Raw genomic sequence first — 19,804 nt, forward strand, 5'->3', positions numbered from 1 at the left:
CATTTTAGGAAAACAGAGTTCAATATTAGAAAAATCTATTAATATAATTGGTCATATTTAATGAAGTATCTATTTGTATTTTAGTTAAGAGATTTTTAAATTACCAAAACTGAATGTTAAATACAATCAAATGCCTTTTTGATAACTACGGAAATCATGTTTTTCTGCTTTATACTACTAAAACTAGGGTGGGGGGATGGGTTAGCCTGGTCATGGGTATTAAAGAGGGCACGTTCTGCGTGGAGCACTGGGTGTTATGCACAAACAATGAATCATGGAACACTACATCCAAAACTAATGATGTAATCTATGGTGATTAACAATAAAAAAATTTAAAAAAAAACCAAACTACTAATACTAAAAAGACATACATGCCTTAAACAAATAGCCATTATCAGACTTGAAGGTAACATACTAGAAGGATTTCCATGAGATCAAGAGAGATCTTTCACAATTTAATTTTTCTATTTCCATTTTTTCTAATTAGTATATTACATAATAAAAATGATGAAGTTATCTCCACTTGGAAAAAAGAAAATGACATTTTATTAATCTTTACCATGTAGTCATTAAAAAAGTACTGCCATATTACAAATATTTTTTTCACATGTCTAAAATGGAGTTGGAAATGATCAAAAGAATGAAACTACCTCTTCTAACATAAAAACATTCATTTGCTGCTTTCTAAAGCCAGGTGAGGGTTGAGAGATTGGTGAAGTACATGAGGATTAACCTAAACAGCTAAAAAGTCTCAGAACTTCAGAGGCTTTATCAATTAACAGGGACAAATAAGATCTTGTTGAAGACTGCACAATGAAATCAAAAGTCACAAATTCTAACTTTCAGAATCATCTGGAAAGTCAAACATGCCAATTTTTATAATCCTGAAACGAAACTACAGAATTTGTTTATTTTACTTTGGGAGCAAAAGTAGAAGAATTAAATGCCTGAAATGTTTCCAATGTCAACTAATGTCACATTCAAAGTCTTAAAGGATCTCAGCTAAGAAGATCTTCTTTTCAATTCTAAACCAATTTCCTCCACACAACTAAAGCCCTTCTAACATCTTTCTCATGTAACTTTGTTGTCTAGATCAGTGCTGTGCAAAAGAACTTTTCAAAAAGATGAAAACGTTCTATATCTGCACTGTCTAATGAGGTAGCCATGAGCCACATGTAGCTACTGAGCACTTGAAATGTGGCTGATGCAAGTGAATTTTAAATTTTATTTATATTTAATTACTTTAAATTTAAAGTCACAGCTGGTTAGTGACTACCATAACTGGAGAGAGCACATTCTAGATCCTTCAGCAAAAGGATCCTGGAGTTAAGTGCCCATTAGGCCCAAAATACTGTCGTCAAAACTAGTAAACTCAGACCTATCTCTCAGACAAAATACTGGGCTCTACAGCCTCCCTAAGAAAAAAAGCTATAAGGAAATTCTTAAGAGAATTCTCTTCTGTTCTCCTCTCTCCCCCTTCCATGAGAGCTCCCCTTACCTCTGTTCTCTAGAATGGCCGCTGCACTTTCTGTAAGTATAGAACAAATACTTCTAGGTCATTAAAAATGTACACCTTTACAAGCAGCCCTAAACCTTCAAAGATTACCTGTAAAGCCGCCTTAGATATCAGATTTAGAGATTAGAATCTAAATGATCCCACATGTATGGTATGTTAGTCACAACACTTGCAAACTTAAGATTTTTTTTGTATCTAAGTCACTGGTGTCCTAAGTCATAAAGAACAAAGATTCCCTAAGTTCAAGGGGGTACATGTCTTCATTATCTTGAAATTCTAACTCCTCACACAGGACCCTGCACTGCATACAGCACATGCTCAGTGTTTGTCAAATAGCTAAATAGGCCAATCTATCCAATCATACAGCGACATGCATTCAAATCTATGATCTGCTCATTTACTCCTGTTTTTAAAACAGAATATATGTCAGATAGCAACTAATTTCACACTAGTTTTTTACTCTTAACCAGTATAACATCAGGAAATGACTAAGGTCTTATTTTTATGAAGTATTCCCATTTTATTTGCTATCTGCAAAGAGAAAATGCCATTTATAAATTATAATTTGCTGTTCTTATGGGTTTGAGATGAATTTGCTGGCTAATTCCTTAAAATTATCACACTAAAAGTTCCTATAAAATATAGCTATATTAAAACCAAGTAACAAAAGGAACAAAGACTAAAGTAAACAAAACGTATGAGAAACTTACAACAGATGATGCCATCTATATAATATGAAGAAATGTAAAGGCAAACACCTTTTCCCCCAACTGAGAAATTAATAATCATTACTGACTTTACTTACTGCACTTGTTTCCATTTTACTCAGGAACTAAAGTCACACAAATCATTAAATGCCTATAGGGAATAAAGGATTTTCTTCCCTCAAGTTTTCATAACTCACAGATTTATTCTAATATGACAACTTAATAAATAATATAATTTACATTACCATTAACTCTAATGTTATTTAGAATCAGGAAACTAAAGCTATTTAAATAAAAAAACGTATTTGGGGCATCTTTTCTAATGGCCTTTTGCTCCCATAACAATTGGTAAAGATAAGGACAAGTAAAAAGGTGCTAATGATATTGCTGACAGAGATAAGAAAGATCATCTGAAACAAAAGCTGGGGATGTAATCTTGTTTTGAATATGACGGGTGATGTTCAGATTTTTTAACAGACTAAACTTACATTAATTTACATTAAAATGAACACTCCGGTATTATTCTAATTCCTGCAGATAAAAATGTTATGCCATACTTTTTTTTTTTTTTTAAGTAGTCTCCACACCCAGCATGGAACCAATGCAGGGCTTGAAAAGAAAGTAATGTTGAATGTTCTCTATTTTGAGAGTTAAATGGTAATGAAATTTTATGCAGAAGAATATTGTGATGGTGGTATTTTTGGAGCATCTATTGACACTATTGTACATGTCTAATTAATACATGCTAGTTAAAGAGTACTCAAGTCTGGAATTAACTTTCAAACGATGACTGACAAGTATCATAACTCTTAACTACTCTGAAGTTCATTTCAGATGTCTGAAATAACTTAATAATAAATAAAATGTTGGGAGGGGCGCTTGGGTGGCCAGACTCTTGATATCAGCTCAGGTCATGATGTCAGGGTTGTGAAATCTAGCCCAAATCAGACTCCACAACTGGGTGCTGAGTCTGCTTAAGATTCTCTCTCTCCCTCTCCCCCCACCTCCCTCTCTCGCAACTCTCTCAAAACAGAGAAAATTCAACATTACCTTCTTTTTGTAAAGTACAGAAAAAGCTTATGTTTACTATAAAATAATGGTTCTAAAATTTCTTGAGGTCATAAAACCTTTGTGTATTACTTTTAAAGTTAAGAACCTCCCATCCAAGTACTAACCAGGCCCGACCCTGCTTAGCTTCCGAGATCAGATGAGATCACAGGCACATTTAGGGTGGCATGGCTGTAGACTTAAAGTTAAGAACCTCAATCCTTTCAGTAGATAGTCTCTGCAGTGGGCCTCAAATAAGCCAAACAGATCTCATCAGAGTTGGAAGACAAGCTTTTATGTTACCTAGCCTAGTCCCCATAACATATAGCTTGAACCTACAGCACTACAGGGTACTATAGTACCCTATAGTACACTAGCAAAGGTGGCTAGTTTTAATTGTTCATTACTGGTGCAAGGGAACTAACTTTCCTTAAGAGTAATTCTATTTTTTTCCCCAGTACTGCAGATACTAACCATTGTTCCTTAGAATTATATTCTTACCCACAAATTTCACCTGCTGGTTCAAATTCTGTCTTTGAGCTTCTCATAGGATATAATAATTTTTGTGCCAACCAGACTTTGACTTTGAATCCTCTTTCCTAAGCTGAACACCCTAGTTTCTTCGATTATTTAAAATAAGTTTTGGCTACCAATTTCTAAGAAGCTGTTCGGATTCTCACAGAACCTAGGGTTTTTCTGTTTACTATTAAAAGCTTCACAATCCAGTTACCTGAATTAGAACTTTAGTCCATCAAATAATGAAACTAAGGATGACTGCAGTACAAGATTTCTCAAAGAGTTAGGAGATCAATGATAAGCAATGCTGAAAGAGGCACTACAGCTTACTAGTTTAGCCCACCAGCTTTGGAGTCACTGCCTGGGTTCGAATATTGTCTAAGACTATTCACCTTCTATGTATCCTCTGATAATTTGCTTAACCTCTCTAAGCTCCAGTTTCTCCAACTTAAAGATGTGGATAGTATATATATCTATTTCATAATGTGAGGATAAAAGAAATAATCCATGTAAAGTGTCACTTGCTATTTATAATCAATAAATGTTAGCTATTCTTATTGCTATTATTCTGCTGAGTAACGGGGAGGAGGGGTTCAAAACTCCAGTAGAGTAATTGAATTAATTATAATTAGTACCATTATGCTTCCAGTAACCATAACTGCTAAATCCATACCTAACACATAGAACACAGTAACAGGCAAAGTGATCATTCCTATTCCTATAATACCAGGATACTCTTGATTCTGGTCAAACTCCACTTGAAAGATGAGTTTCACCTGAGATGACTCACTCACATCAGAAGTTGTACTCATCAGAAAAGAGGAAGAAGGAATGTATAGCACATACTCTCTCTGCAATTATCTATCCCAATAACTCAGTAAGAAAATGTCCCGTTTCTTTCAGGGGAAATAAAGCAAATCCCATGAAATGTAAGGGCTTAAATTTCATGATGCAAGGTCCATATTTTTTCCAGCTCAGATACAGCTGTTTTTAAAAATATTTTTAATTTTTAGAGCAGTTTTAGGTTCACAGCAAGATTAAGCCAAAGGTACAGAGATTTCCCAAATACTCCCTGTCCCCACCCATGCACAGCCTCCCTCATTATCAAATACTCCACCCACCACAGTGGTACATACATTTGTTTAATTGCTGAACCTATACTGACACATCATTTTCAACCCAAGTCCAGTTTACATTAGGGTTCACTTCTGGTGTTGTACATTCTATGGGTCTGGACAAACGTATAAAGGCATGTATCCACCATTACAGTATCATACAAAGTTTCACTGCCCTAAAAATCCTTTGTGCTCCACCTTTTATTCCTCCCTCCTCCTTCAACTTTGGCAGCCACTCATCTTTTTACTGTCTCCAAAGTTCTGCCTATTCTGCAATGTCATATAGTTGGAATTATACAATATGCAACCTTTTCTGACTGGCTTCTGTCACTCAGTAATATGCATTTAAGTTTCTTTCATGTCTTTCCTAGCTTGATGGTTGATTTCATTTTAGCACTGAATAATACTCATCAACTGCATGTACTACAGTTTATCCGTCCATTCACTTACTGACGGACACCCTGGTTGTTTCCAAGTTTTGGTGATTATAAATAAAGGTGCTATAAACATCTGTGTGCAGGTTTTTGTGTGGATGTAATTTTCAACTCTTTTGGGTAAATACTATGGAGTGTGATTGCTGGGTCATATGGTAAGAGGACGTTGAGTTTTGTAAGAAACCACCAAACGGTCTTCCAAAGTGGCTATACCATTTTGCATTCCCACCAGCAACAGATAAGAGTTCCCTTTGCTCCACATCCTTACCAGCATTTGGCACTGTCAGTGTTCTGGATTTTGGTCAATCCAATAAATGTGAGGAGTATCTCTACATTTGCATTTCCCTGATGACTGATGATGTGATGCATCTTTTCATTTTTGTCATCTGTATTTCTACTTTGGTGAGATCTCTGTTAAAGTCTTTGGCTCATTTTTTAATTGGGTTGTTGGTTTTCTTATTGTTGAGTTTTAAGGGTTCTTTGTATACTTCATCCAATGTCTTTTACAAATATTTTCTCCCAGCTTGTTTTTACAGTCTCTTGACAGTGTCTTTTGCAGAGAAATTTTTAATTTTAATGAAGTCCAGCCGATCAATTCATTTTTTCATGGGTCACATCTTTGGTGTTGTATATAAAAAGTCATCACCAAACCCAAGAGTCATCTAGGTTTTCTCCCATGTTATCTTTTTCCTTTTTTTAAGATTTTATTTATTTATTTGAGAGAGAGAGAATGAGAGACAGCACAAGAGGGAGGAGGGTCAGAGGGAGCAGACTCCCTCCTGAGTGGGGAGCCCGATGTAGGACTCGATCCTGGAACTCCAGGATCATGACCTGAGCCGAAAGCAGTCGCTTAACCAACTGAGCCACCCAAGCGCCCTCCCATGTTATCTTTTAAGACTTCTGTGTTTCACATTTAGGTCAGTGACCAATTTTGAGTTAACTTTTGTGAAAAGTGTAACGTCTGTGCCTAGATTTTTTTTTTTTTTTTTTTTTGCATGTACACGTCCAGATGAAAAGACTATCTTTGCTCCTGGAGCTTGCTTTTAATACAACACTGTGTGTAAATACAAAATTCCTAAAAAGCAGATGCATTATTATTTGCATTTTTGGATGAAAAATGCTCAAATCCCAGATTGCCTGATAATAAGCACAAAGAATTATATAAAGAGAACACAAAAACAGTCCAAGATGCACTCATCTGAGGTTTAGAGGCTGGCAGGGTCAAGAGCTAGATCAATAAAGCAAGGGAAAAAACCCTCAGGATTTCTAGGATTATCAGAGTTGGTGACATCTGTAAATTCCAGATGGCTAAAGAGAGGAGTACCTCTTCTTTTGCAGGATTCTATTTCTACACATAAAGGTATCAGAAATTTGCCAGCTTCATTTTCAGTCGACTTTCCTCTCAATTTCCTGTATCTAGTCACTACACAGACTGTATATGAATGTCATAGCATCTGCCATTTAATTCCACAGACTGATTACCATATATCCATCCCGACGTATTAAAATCTAGTGCAGATACTAAAGTGCTACTCTTAAATTCAGAGTATTTGCTACAATTAATGTATGCAAATACCAAAGTGATCCACAGGTAGATTTGTAATTTCCACCCAGAAAAAACTAAAAACCTGTATTTTGAAAATCACCCTAAAGTTTCCCAAAGTGAATCTGCACTTCTGCTTTAACTGAAATATATGCATTCTCCTTCCTATTAGAAATGGCTTGCTTCGGCCAAAAAGGAAACTTTGCTCTTTCATGAAAGAAAAGTGCTTTTTACTCCTGAAATCTATTCCCCTTTCCTGTTCCCTCCAGAGCAAACATATAGTTATGTACTTTGCAAGGGGAAAAATGACAAGCATAGGAGAAAAGGCTACTTTGCCAGCTAAGGAGACTACACTAACCGTGAATAGACCTGAATTATTAAGAGCATGGAGTAGTGGCTGCAAAATGAGACACATGAAAACTATTACAAAGGTAATATGAAATAGGTCACATGAATATCCTCAACGGAAATATGTAAAAGAGGTTATTTTTAATTTAGAACATATCTAAATATATAGACGTTTAATTTAGACAAATATTTTTAACTCAGAAATACATAGAAAGAAAAATATTTACTCATCTTTGCTGCCACTATCAATAACATTTTTCTGAATGTTGGGTCTGGGTTAGCAGTATGTATATAGGCATGAAGTCACTTACAACTGAGGCCCTAAATCCCCAAAATCACATGTAGAATTTGTTGTAAATAGACTTATTTCTAGAGAAAGGATTCAATTAACAACTCTGAAACAATACAGAATTTTTAATGTTAGCCATTTGTTTTTTACATTAAGACTGATGAGGAATGCTTTAAAGTTAGATTAGAATTGGCCACATAAAATTGGTAGGTATAATAAAAATTTGAGTGCCACATAATAATTTACATGATTAATGAAATAATATCACACTCTGGAAATGCAAGATCTTTCAAGAAGGTAAAAGCTTCAAGGTGCGTACACTAAAAACAACAAAATACTGTTGAAAGGAAATTTAAAAGATGTAAATAAATGGAAAGACATCCCACTTTCATGGATCAAGTCTCAATATTGTTATGGTGGCAATACTCCATTTGATCCACACATTTAATAAAATCCCTACCAAAATCCCAGTAGCCTTTTTTGTAAAACTGACTACCTGACTCTAAAATTCATATGGAAATGCAAGAGACCCAGAATAGCCCAATCTTGAAAACGAACAAAGTTGGAACCTCAAACTTCCTAGTTTTAAAACAGTACAAAGCTACAGTAATCAAGACAGTATAGCTCTGGCATAAGGTCAGGTATATAGATCAATGGGACAAAATTGGCAGTTCAGAAATAAACCTTTACATTTATGGCCTATTATTTTTGACAAGAGTGCCAAAACAATTCAATGGGGAAAGAATCATCTTTTCAACAAATGATGCTGGGACAACTGGATATCCGCATGCAAAAAGAATGAAGCTGCATCCCTATTTCACACTATATATAAAAATTAACCCAAAATCGAAGCTATAAAATTCTTAGAATATAGGAGTAAATCTTTGAGACCTTGGATTAGGTAACAGCTTCTTAGATATGACACCAAAAGCACAAATCACAAAAGAAAAACATAAACTGGATTTCATCAAAATCAAAAACCTTGTGCTTCAGGAGATAACCATCAAGAAAGTGAAAAGACAACCCACAAAATAGCAGAAACTATCTGCAAATCATGTATCTGATAAGCAACTTATATTCAGAATATATAATGAACTCTTACAACAACAAAAGGACAAATAACCCAAATAAAAAATGGATAAATTATTTGAATAGACATTTTGTGAAAAATATACAAATGGCCAACAAACACACAAAAAGATATTCAACATCTTAGTCATCAGGGAAATGCAAATTAAAACCACAACAAGGGGTGCCTGGGTGGCTCAGTCAGTTAAGCATCCGACTCTTAGTTTCTGCTCAGGTCATGATCTCATGGGGTTGTGGGCTAAGCCCCGCCTCAGGCTCTGCACTCAGCAGAGAGTCTGCTTGAAGATGCTCTCCTTCTGTCCCTCCCCCCACTCACGCACATATGTGCACACTCTCTCTCAAAAGAGATAAATAAATCTTTAAAAAAATAATAAAAATAGGGCACCTGGGTGGCTCAGTTGGTTAAGCGACTACCTTCGGCTCAGGTCATGATCCTGGAGTCCCGGGATCGAGTCCCACATCGGGCTCCCTGCTCAGCAGGAGTCTGCTTCTCCCTCTGACCCTCTTCCCTCTTGTGCTATCTCTCATTCTCTCTCTCTCTCAAATAAATAAAAAATAAAATCTTAAAAAAAAATAAAAAAATAATAAAAATAAAATGACAGAGATACCACTTTATATCCATTAGGGTAGCTAAAATAAAAAAGAAGAGACAATGACAAGTGTTGGTAAGGATGTGGAGAAAGTGGATTCCTTATACCCTGATAGGATTGCAAAATGCTTTAGCCACTTGGAAAAGCTTGGCTATTCCTCAAAATGTTAAATGTAGAGTTACCATGTAACTCTATATAAGTCCATACAACATCAATTCCACTCCTAGGTATGTACCCAAGAGAACTGGAAATACACATTCACCCATAAGGTTACACATAGACATTTACAGCAGCATTATCCATAATAGTAAAAAAGTAGAAACAATACCAATGGTCCATCAGCTGATGAGTGGATAAACAAAATGTGGTAAATTCATATAATAGAATATTACTTGGCAATAAAAAGAAATGAAATGCACAAGCTACAATAGGATGAACCTTGAAAACGTTATGCTAAGTGAAAGAAGACAATCATGCATCTGACTCTTTGTTTTGGCTCAGGTCATGATCTCAGGTTCATTGGGATGGAGCCCCATGTTGGACTCTGCACTCAGCAGAGTTTGCTTAAGATTCTCTTTGCTTAAGATTGCCCCTCCCTCTTTGTTCGTGTGCGTGCACGCTAGCTCTCTCAAAATAAACAAATCTTAAAAAAAAAAAAAGCTAATCTTGTGACAGAAAGTAGATTAGTGGCTGCCAGATGCTGAGAAGATAGGAAAAAAGGGAATTGCTAATATTAGAGAAAACTTTGAGGAAGGTGATGAAAGGGCTCCAAAAATGGTTAGTGTCCACTACTCTATTGAATATATTAAAAACCACTAATGGTACACTTTAAAAAGGTGAATTTTATGTTATGAAAATTTTATCTTAATAAAGATGTTATAAAAACAAAAAAGTTTCAAGGTGTCAATAATGGAGGCAAGGAATTGCGCTGAGAGCACATAAACAGTTCTGCTCCAAATTACTACAGAAGGTAAAGAAAGAGGATTGTCTTAAGTCTTGGTCACAACTTTCCTAGAACGTCAAAAAAAAACTTTTCCAGATATCACAATTACTGACAAGCTCACAAAACAAAAAGTGTTCAGTAAGCTTATTCTTTAGAATTATTGTTTCAGTATGCTATACTTGTATTAAAAATAGAAGTTAGAGTATGATGATCAGAGCAACCTACCACTTAAGGAAAAAATAAAAATAATTTCAATATACAATTTTTTTTAAGGCTGATTCAAAGAACTAAAGAGACTCACACCACCCTGGGTATGTCAATTTTCTAACTTTGCTCAATGAAATTAAATGAAGAAAAAATTTCAAGACAAATATTCTACAAGTATAACAGTTATGCTCCCTAATTTAGGAGCTCGTACACTCTTTCAAAATTATAGTCAGTTTGCTAATGCAAACCAGAAACACTACAGAATTCAGATGTTGCACCATTCTAAGAAGTTACTACCCTATTACCTAAAAGATGAAAAGTTCAGAAAAAGATCCAAAGTTACTGGCTTCGTGTACGTGGCATGGTTTATCTGAGGCCTGATTTGGAATAATGTGGTCACCTATTTGTCAAAGTGTGGGACGCTCATTTTACTTATTACACAAGAAACTTTTTTTTGGTAATGATCAAAGGTACCATCCACTGAATACTCAATGTATTTAAGGCATGATTTTAAAACCTTCACATGCTCCATATCACTTCATTTAGTCCTCACAGCAATCTGAGGGGTAGGAATTATCACCCGTTTTACAAAAAGGAAACAGAAGCATCAACATCTTGGTCTGACCAGGCAGCCTACTAAAAAATGTCACTTCCTCTCCCAAGGAAAAAATAAGATCAAACCCAATTTTTTAAAATTCATTATAGGACTAAAGAAAGATTATAAAAACACTATTAGCATATTTCTCTGACAGGCAAATCGACACAAAAATGCAGCCATCACACACAGGTTAGTCTCCGGGCAATAAAGCTATGAAATTAATACTCTGCCACTACTATATAATCCAATCACTAACTGACAACATCCAAGAAGGTAGACAGATGGTCTGTTTTCCTTTTGTTACTTTTAATTATTACCAACTCTTACCTAACACAGACAGAAAACTGGAAATGTCAAAAGAAAAAAGAACAATAATTTATTCTGAGTGTAGGATTTGCATTTAAAATATGCACATATGCTTTTCAGAAGAGAAGGGCTAAATGGCAAAAGTGAGCTGTGTGGTACTACTCAAGATATTGAAAATTATGTTTAAAATGATACTTCACAGAAGCACAGAAAAATAAAACCAACAGAAATACTTACTTTCCCCTCCATGAATGTTTTGTTGTGTAGAAACATGCCAAATCCTTGTTTTCCCTAATTATGTTCATTTTGTGCTGAAACCTAAAAGATAAAAATATGGCTGAATTTAGTACAGTTATCCTTCAAGTTTTTCCTGAATCTCCCATACCATACTTTCAGAGCTTGCCATATAGTACTGATTTTAAGGCACAGATTCTTCTACAAGACCATAGGTTTTAAGGAACAGGCACTAGTCGGTTCACGTCTCTCTCACATACTTTAGCACACCGTATTGTGATTGTCTGCTCCCCTCCACTACACTGGGTTTCTTGAGGACAAGAATTGCCCTCAACATCCCAAGAGTAAAGAATCTAAGAAAAAATGTTCATGTAAATGAATCTTTAAATCTCACATTACCAAACAATGCCCTTGCACAATATGGGCACCTAAAAATGTCTGCGAAGTATCAAATCAATTCCAAAAGGTTTTTGTTGAGTTACTAAGAGCCAGCTGTTCTGTTGTCACTGTCACTTTAAGGAGACCCACTGTAAATACAATTTAACTTAAAAATAACAATATTTTCATTACAAAAGTAATGCATGTCCACAGTAAAAAAAAATCTAAAATGCTCATAATGCAAATCCTAGCATCTAAAGATAATCATTCTAGCCTCCCTTCTTCTATTTAGAATAGGCTTTTTTTTTGTTTTATTTTACTTTATTTATTTATTTGAGAGAGAACACAAGCAGGGGGAGACGCAGAGGGAGAAGCAGACTCCCCGCTGAGCAGGGAGCCCAACATGGGGCTCGATCCCAGGACTCTGGGATCATGACCTGAGCTGAAGGCAGATGCTTAACCAACTCAGCCACCCAGGTGCCCCTAGAACAAGCTTTTTTAAAACAAAAGTGAGAGGGGCGCCTGGGTGGCTCAGTCATTAGGCATCTGCCTTCGGCTCAGATCATGATCCCAGGGTCCTGGGATTGAGCCCCGCATCAGACTCCCTGTTCAGCAGGAAGCCTGCCTCTCCCTCTTCTGCTCCCCCTGCTTGTGTTCCCTCTCTCGCTGTGTCTCTCTCTGTCAAATAAATAAATAATTTCTTTCAGGGCTGGTTAAAAAATAAATAAATAAATAAATAAAATAAAAATAAAATTGAGATTGTCAATTGTACTGCTTAAGCCCGTTTTCACACAATTTTAACCTTCTTCTACAGAACCTTCTATGGAATTAAATTTTAAAAAGTGATTTTTTTAAGGCTATATGGTATTCCATTGTATGAATATACTAGAACAATGCTACTTATAGTGTAATCGCAAGCATCAAGCTAAGTACAGAAATTGACAGTGTTTAGAAACCTGAAATTTTGGTGAGTGAACGCCTCTGGCTGAAGAGTACATAGACCAAACAGTTCAGGACTCTAAACTTGTGTGATGGATCACATGGTAATAGCCTCCTACCAGCTTCATGCAGAGGGACCATGTTATCATATTTTAAAATTAGTCTACTGACTGTAACACAGAAGTGTATGAAATCCAGAACCCACTTAACTTCATGAAAAAAAATTTAAATTTTGCTAACTGTACAGGATAAATTATTGGAACTATTTACTAAGGAAAAGACTGATAAATTTTGAAAATACTACATAATTTGCTTCATACTGCATAAAAGTTAAAATGAATATGGTCATTTATTTCTTCTTTTGTGACTTGACCATCTCTCCCTGCCCTTAGTAAGAAATGTACTTTTAAAAATACTGGATACATACCAAGTGTTAATGCACACTAAATAGCTAAAATTATGGTTCCAAACATATTATGGTTCACACTGGTTTAATTTTTTTTTTATTCAGCAAGTATTCTTTTAATAACTTGAATAAAACTAATTTCATTCAAAAAAACACTTTTGTAACAGCTTTTTAAGATACAATTCACACACCAAAGAATTCACCCTTTCTAAGTGTACAATCCAGGGGTTTTTAGTATATTCAGAGTTCTACAACCAATGTTGTTTTTAGAACATTTTTATCCCCCCAAAAAGAAATCCTGTTAGCAGACACTCCTCATTCCCACTCACTCCCAGCACCTGGCAACCACTTATCTATGGATTTTCTGTCACTATGGATTTGCCTATTTTAGACATCTCATATAAATGAGTCATACAAAACGTGGTCTCCGTGACTGCCTTCTGTCATGTCTTTTAGCATGACATTATCAAAGTTCGTCCACACTCTGGCATGAATTAGTTTCCTTCTATTGTATAGATATACTACATTCTGTTTATTTATCAGTTAATGGACATTTGTGTTGTTCCTACTTTCTTGCTATTATGAATCATGCTGCTATATACATTTGTATGAACATGTTTTTATTTCTCTTGAGTATATATACCTGCACAGCAAAAACATTTTAAAAGACACTGCTATTTTGAAATTGCTTTCTTCATTCTTACTACTTGTTTTTGTATTAGCAAAGTGGTAAAGGCCTCTATACTCTATGTAGAACACTCTTCCCCTAGATACCTACATGGCTCACATGTCCTTCAAATCTGTATTCAAATGTCACTTTTATAATGAGGCCTACCCTAACTATCCTGTTATAAATTGTAATCACTCTCCTCATTCTACACCTTCAATTCCCTCTGACTCCTGCTCATTTTTCCTCTATGGCACCTTTCACTGTCTAGTGTGCAATTTATTATCCATCTAATCCTGCTACCATATCCAGAGAGAAGCATTTTTGCCGATTAAGCTCATTAACATGTGTGTGTGTGTGTGCGCGTGTGTGCGTGTGTATCCCCAAAGCCTACAAGCGTTCCTGACACAAAACAGGTGCTCAGTATTTGAGTGAATGAATGAAATGCAGCAACCCCATGGGAAATTCTGATGTCCACTTTAAACTTCATGTTCTAACAAGTACTCATAAATAAGGTTTTGTCAAATCATCTGGAAAAGCATCAACTCATGCTCTGAGGAATAAGAGAACCACAAGTAACTGCAAGGTTAGGGAAATTTTAAGAGAGGAAATTACAGTCAACTGACATCTTCCTACTAGTATGTATGGAGACAGCTAAATATAGTCCTGACAGTTGGTGCGTTTTGTTTTTTTCCTGGATTGTGTATCTGAGATGAAACAGGCAGCCAACTAAGACTTATTAAAACCAGCAAACATTTTTCCTACCTTCTAAATCATTTGCAGTAAATGACGTCGCTGAAAAGAAACTTAGGTAGGATCTCTGAAAATATGCCAAAATAGTGAAAAATACAGGCCTACAGATGTTATCTTTCCCTTATATACTACGACTGAAGATTGGAATAAGGGAATGAGAAAGGAGGACTGAAAAGGTGATGGCCGATACCAAAGAGTGGAGTTTGGATTGCTAGTCCGTAACTTAAAATATCTGAATGACAGACTCTGTACCAAGGCCTATCTTAGAAAACTGACAAAAAATGTACTTGAGAGAAGAGTGACTGGTATCATAAGGGACTTTAAATTTAAAATGGAAGTGAGGGAAAAATAATAAAGACTTTAAAATGACAGCCCCAAAGAACTTAGAGCATGACCTGGGGGGGATCCTAAAGATGACTTCATAGGTATCGCTGATTTAGGGGAATACGTAACCCAAACAGATCTTTTAGGAGGGGAATTTAAAAAAGTTTACATCAAGAAGGCTTTTCTACAACTTTCCGAAGACCTAGGCACTTGGTGGTGATGAAAGCACCAGACTCCAGAGAGTTCTTAGGTTAGAACAGATAAAAGGAGAAAGGGAGAGAAGATCTAACACACACATTAATATAAAATTAAACTACTAGAAGATATATAAATGGCCAACAGGTATAAGAAAAGATGTTCAATGTCACTATCAGAGAAATGCAACTCAAAAGAACAAGAGGGGGTGCCTGGCTGGCTCAGTCGATGGAGCATGCAAATCTTGATCTCGAGATTGTGAGTTTAAGCCCCGAGTTGAGGAGATTGCCTAAAAATAAATAAATAAGTAAAATCTTAAAAAAAAAAGGGCATGAGATAGTACCTCACACCTGTTACAATGGTTATTATCAAAACAAACAAGCGAAAACCCCAAAAGACAACATGTTTTGGCAAGGATGTAGAGAAACTGAATATTGTTAGTGGGAATGTAAAATGGTATAAGCAGTATGGAAAACAGTATGGAAGTTCCTAAAAATTAAAAATAGAACTACCATATGATCCAGCAATCAAACTTCCGGGTATTTATCCAAAAGAACTGAAATTAGGATCTTGAAGAGCCAACACTCCCATGTTGATTGCAGCATTTTCTATAAAAGCCAAGATGTGGAAACAACTTCAAGTCCATCAACGGATGAATGAATAAAAAAAAATGTGGCATACACATACAATGGAGTATTATTCAGCCTTGAAAAAGGAAATCTTGCAATATGCAACATGGGTGAACTTTGGGAGACATGATGCTAAGTTAAATAAGTCAGTCACAGAAGGACAAATACTGCATGACTCCATGCAGTATTATATGAGTTATCTAAAATAGTCAAACTCATAGAAACAGAGAGAAGAATGGTGGTTGCCAGGAACTGGGGTGCAGTGGAAAGGGGGAGGTGCTAATCAATGGGTGTAAAGTTTCGGCTGTGCAAGATAATTAAGTTCCAGAGATGTGCCATACAGCATGGTGCCTATAGTTAACAATACTGTACTGCACACTTAAAAATCTGTTAAGAGGACAGATCTCATGTTGTGTTCTTACCACAATAAAATAAAATTTAAGAAAATTTTAAAGGAAACTACTGATTACCTGGCCTGAGAGAAGAAATACTGATGCAGATAACCATGTTGACAGAAAAATACAAGATTAAAGCAGTACTTCAACTCTTTAGACATCAGTAGACGTTCCCGTGGCCAAAATCAGGACACCTGACAATTATCTCTAATATTTTAGGAAGCAACAAGTGATACTGCTATTGTGCATCCAATCCTGAATAACCACCACCAAAAAAGGCTAGTAAAATGGAAGTGCTTTTTTTGGAAGAAAAGTACTCCTTTATCTCAAAAGCTTGCTTTCAGCCATGTTATATGGCTGAGGCATATTTGAGAGGTAAGAGAGGGAGGAGATACTCACCTACATAGCCAAATACAGGGCTAATTCAGTGCTATGGATTACTAGTGTCCGCATAGCCTCCTAATGTAAATCAGGATAACCCTTTTTTATTTAGAGCCCTCAGTAAAGATTACCCTGAAATTGGGGAGGCATGATGACTCTAACAAAAAGATTTAAGACATGTCCTGAAAACAAGGTCCATTGAGTATTCATCACGTGTTAATGATTAGATCAGGCCTTGACCATGCATTTATCTATCTACCTCATTTTGTCTCCATAACACCACCATGGTACAGATATGATGATTCCCATTTTATTGACAAGAAAACTTAGAGAATTTATATCACTTCTCCCTGGTCACACAGCTGATAAGTAGTTGGGCCAGACTACTTATCAGATTGAGTACTGTGGACTCAATCTATTTAACTCCACACTCCACTTAACCTAAGCAGTAAAACCTTCCCTCGAATTCAGGAACTCAAAATAAATTCATTTTGACCATGTAACTACAGATGTATCATTTGACAGCACATTCCTGGATCAATTTAGAACTATTCTAATTATTAACCTTCACACAATTTCAAACAATGAAACAAACTGCCATACTCAACACAAGGCAAAAGAAATAAAAGGCTCCAACGCTGAATATTTCTGTCTATAGATAAGCTTTAAAAATTTTTTAAACGGGGTGCCTGGGTGGCTCAGTGGGTTGAATGTCTGCATTCAGCTCAGGTCATGATCCCAGCGTTCTGTGATCGAGCCCCGAAACCACGCTCCTTGCTCAGCAGAGAGCCTGCTTCTCCCTCTCCTTCTCTCTATCAATCATCTTTTTAAAAAAAAGGCTAAAAAAATTTTTTAAATGAAGTGTTCAAAACAAACATGACAGAAATGTGCTACGAATATAGGATTCCAGGATAGTCTTTAAGGAGCTCGATAACAGAAAAATACTATTTTAACGAACACCTGAACTTACAAAATAACCAGATTAATGAGATCTGAGGCTGGGACCTACTTTCTCAACAGTGTAATATTAACCTCTCCAAATTTTCAGGTAAATCTATTTTATATTATCAATAAAACCTCAACCACTTTGTGATGCATTCATTTAATCTAATAAAAAGGCAACTGGTCTGGAAACTGCAGTAACTCTTTCAGACCATGAGGATACTCCTGGACACACAAATAACTCACTAGTGGATAATGGCAATACACAAATATCAGAAAAATGCAGAAGAAATAGGATAAGAATATTCTGTACGGACTACGTATCATTCAAAGTGAGACTTGGAATAACTTCAAGAGAACCACTGGAAAATGAGTGAAGGCAAGTCTGGGGGTCCTCCAAGCACAGCGTTCAAGTGATGACTTAATCTTGTAACACAACCTTGAAACAGCTCCCTGTAGCACAGATACCAGACCACACTAAATGCAACTAACGACTACCACAAAAAGCTACACTAAACTAGTTTTAATTTCAATCTATCATCAAGGTAAGTAAGGGTGGCAAATTTTTAAAATGTTATGTATGGTTGAAGGCAGATTAGTAATAACTGCCATTTACTGACTGCATGACCTTGAAGAAAAGCTTCCTAAACTTAGAATCACGGTTCATCTATGAAAGAGAACAGTATTTATAGCAAAAGGCTTTGGTGAGGACTAAATGAGATAAATAAAGGGTGGAATGTGATGCTTGGCTCAGGATAAGCACTCAAAAATATTAACTGCAATCATAATAGTTATTATTGTACTTTAAACATACTACCCTAGATATGAAATAGTTGTTTCATATCTCTCTATGATTGATTACCTCTCTTTCAGGCTTACAAGGCCCTGTATCTCTCTTAAGGTGTCTCAGGTGGGAAAGTTAAAATTTTTAAATTACTTGGGGCGCCTGGGTGGCTCAGTCGGTTAAGCGACTGCTTTCGGCTCAGGTCATGATCCCGGGGTCCTGGGATCGAGCCCCGCATCGGGCTCCTTGCTCTGCAGGGAGCCTGCTTCTCTCTCTCCTCCCCACTTGTGCTGTCTCTCACTATCTCTGTCTCTCTTTCTCTCTCAAATAAATAAATAAAATCTAAAAAAAAATTTTTTTAATTACTAAATCCTAAATCTTTTATCTTTTAATTTCAATCCTTGTACTATTTATTCAATGTATATCACCAAAGAATATCGCTAGGATTTCTACCTTCAAAAGTATAGTGTTTTATTGCTTTAATTGGTATTCGCAGTTTTCACCTGCTCATTCAAAAATAACTATAGCAATATATATTTCTTAAGCTGGGTTGACTATATGAAGGTGTCATTATTTTATTATCCATTGTTATCTTAGTCCTTACAATTTATTTTACCTAAAAAGGTTATTTTTTTTAACATTTTATTTATTCATTTGTCACAGCGAGAACAGGAACACAAACAGGGCAAGTGGGAGAGGGAGAAGCAGGCTTCCGGCCGAGCAGAGAACCCCATGCAGGGCTCGATCCCAGGACCCTGGGATCATGACCTGAGCAGAAGGCAGATGCTTAATGACTGAGCCACCCAGGCACCCCACCTAAAAAGGTTTTTAAAAAGATATAAATAAGGGCACCTGGGTGGCTCAGTCAAGTCTGACTCTTCATTTCTTCACTCCCTAAAAATAATCTATGGTCCATTTAATATTTATGTATTTCTCCATTAATATTTACATATTTCTTTAATAAGCTCCAAAAGTGTTTCTAAAATTGTTGCTCATAGGGGCACCTGAGTGGCTCAGATGGTTAAGCGTCTGCCTTCGGTTCAGGTCATGATCCCAGGGTCCTGGGATCGAGCCCCACATCCGGCTCCTCGCTCTGCGGGGAGCCTGCTTCTCCCTCTCCCTCTGCCTCTCTCCCTGCTCATGCTCTCTCTCTCTGTATCTCTGTGTCTCAAATGAATAAATAAAATCTTAAAAAAAAAATAAAATTGTTGCTCATAGACAAAAACTCTTAGGCAACCATAATTCCCATTAATAGTGATAAAAATCATGCAAAACGTCTAGTATCAAGCAGCTCAAGCATCAAGCAGGTAACAGCAATAACAGTCATTTATAGGCACATTTCTCTAAATAGCAATGAACTGTCCAACTAAAAAAATGTAAAACTTGTTGGATGAGATCTTGGTAGCAGCTGCATCATCAGCACTTGCCACCCTGCCAGTTGTTGAGACGTACTCAAGTTAGCAAGAATTTATCTGTTCAAACCAATTATTGCTTAAATTTCATCTCCTTCGGGGCACCTGGGTGGCTCA

General features: G+C 36.2%; 1 protein-coding gene across 1 annotated transcript in view; it reads right to left on the reverse strand.

The window, feature by feature from the left end:
- The window catches only part of DNAJC13 (DnaJ heat shock protein family (Hsp40) member C13), a 121,088-nt gene that overhangs the window by 89,939 nt on the left and 11,345 nt on the right, over positions 1-19,804 (reverse strand). Inside the window, exon 2 of the mRNA XM_028099069.2 lies at positions 11,486-11,566. Coding sequence (XP_027954870.1) covers positions 11,486-11,553 — 68 coding nt within the window. The 5' untranslated portion in view covers positions 11,554-11,566. The remainder of the gene's footprint in view (positions 1-11,485; positions 11,567-19,804) is intronic.

The sequence above is a fragment of the Eumetopias jubatus genome, unplaced genomic scaffold (assembly GCF_037043125.1).
Source record: "Eumetopias jubatus isolate StellerSeaLion01/CBP00866 unplaced genomic scaffold, mEumJub1_p1.0 scaffold_1, whole genome shotgun sequence".
NCBI lineage: Eukaryota > Metazoa > Chordata > Mammalia > Carnivora > Otariidae > Eumetopias > Eumetopias jubatus.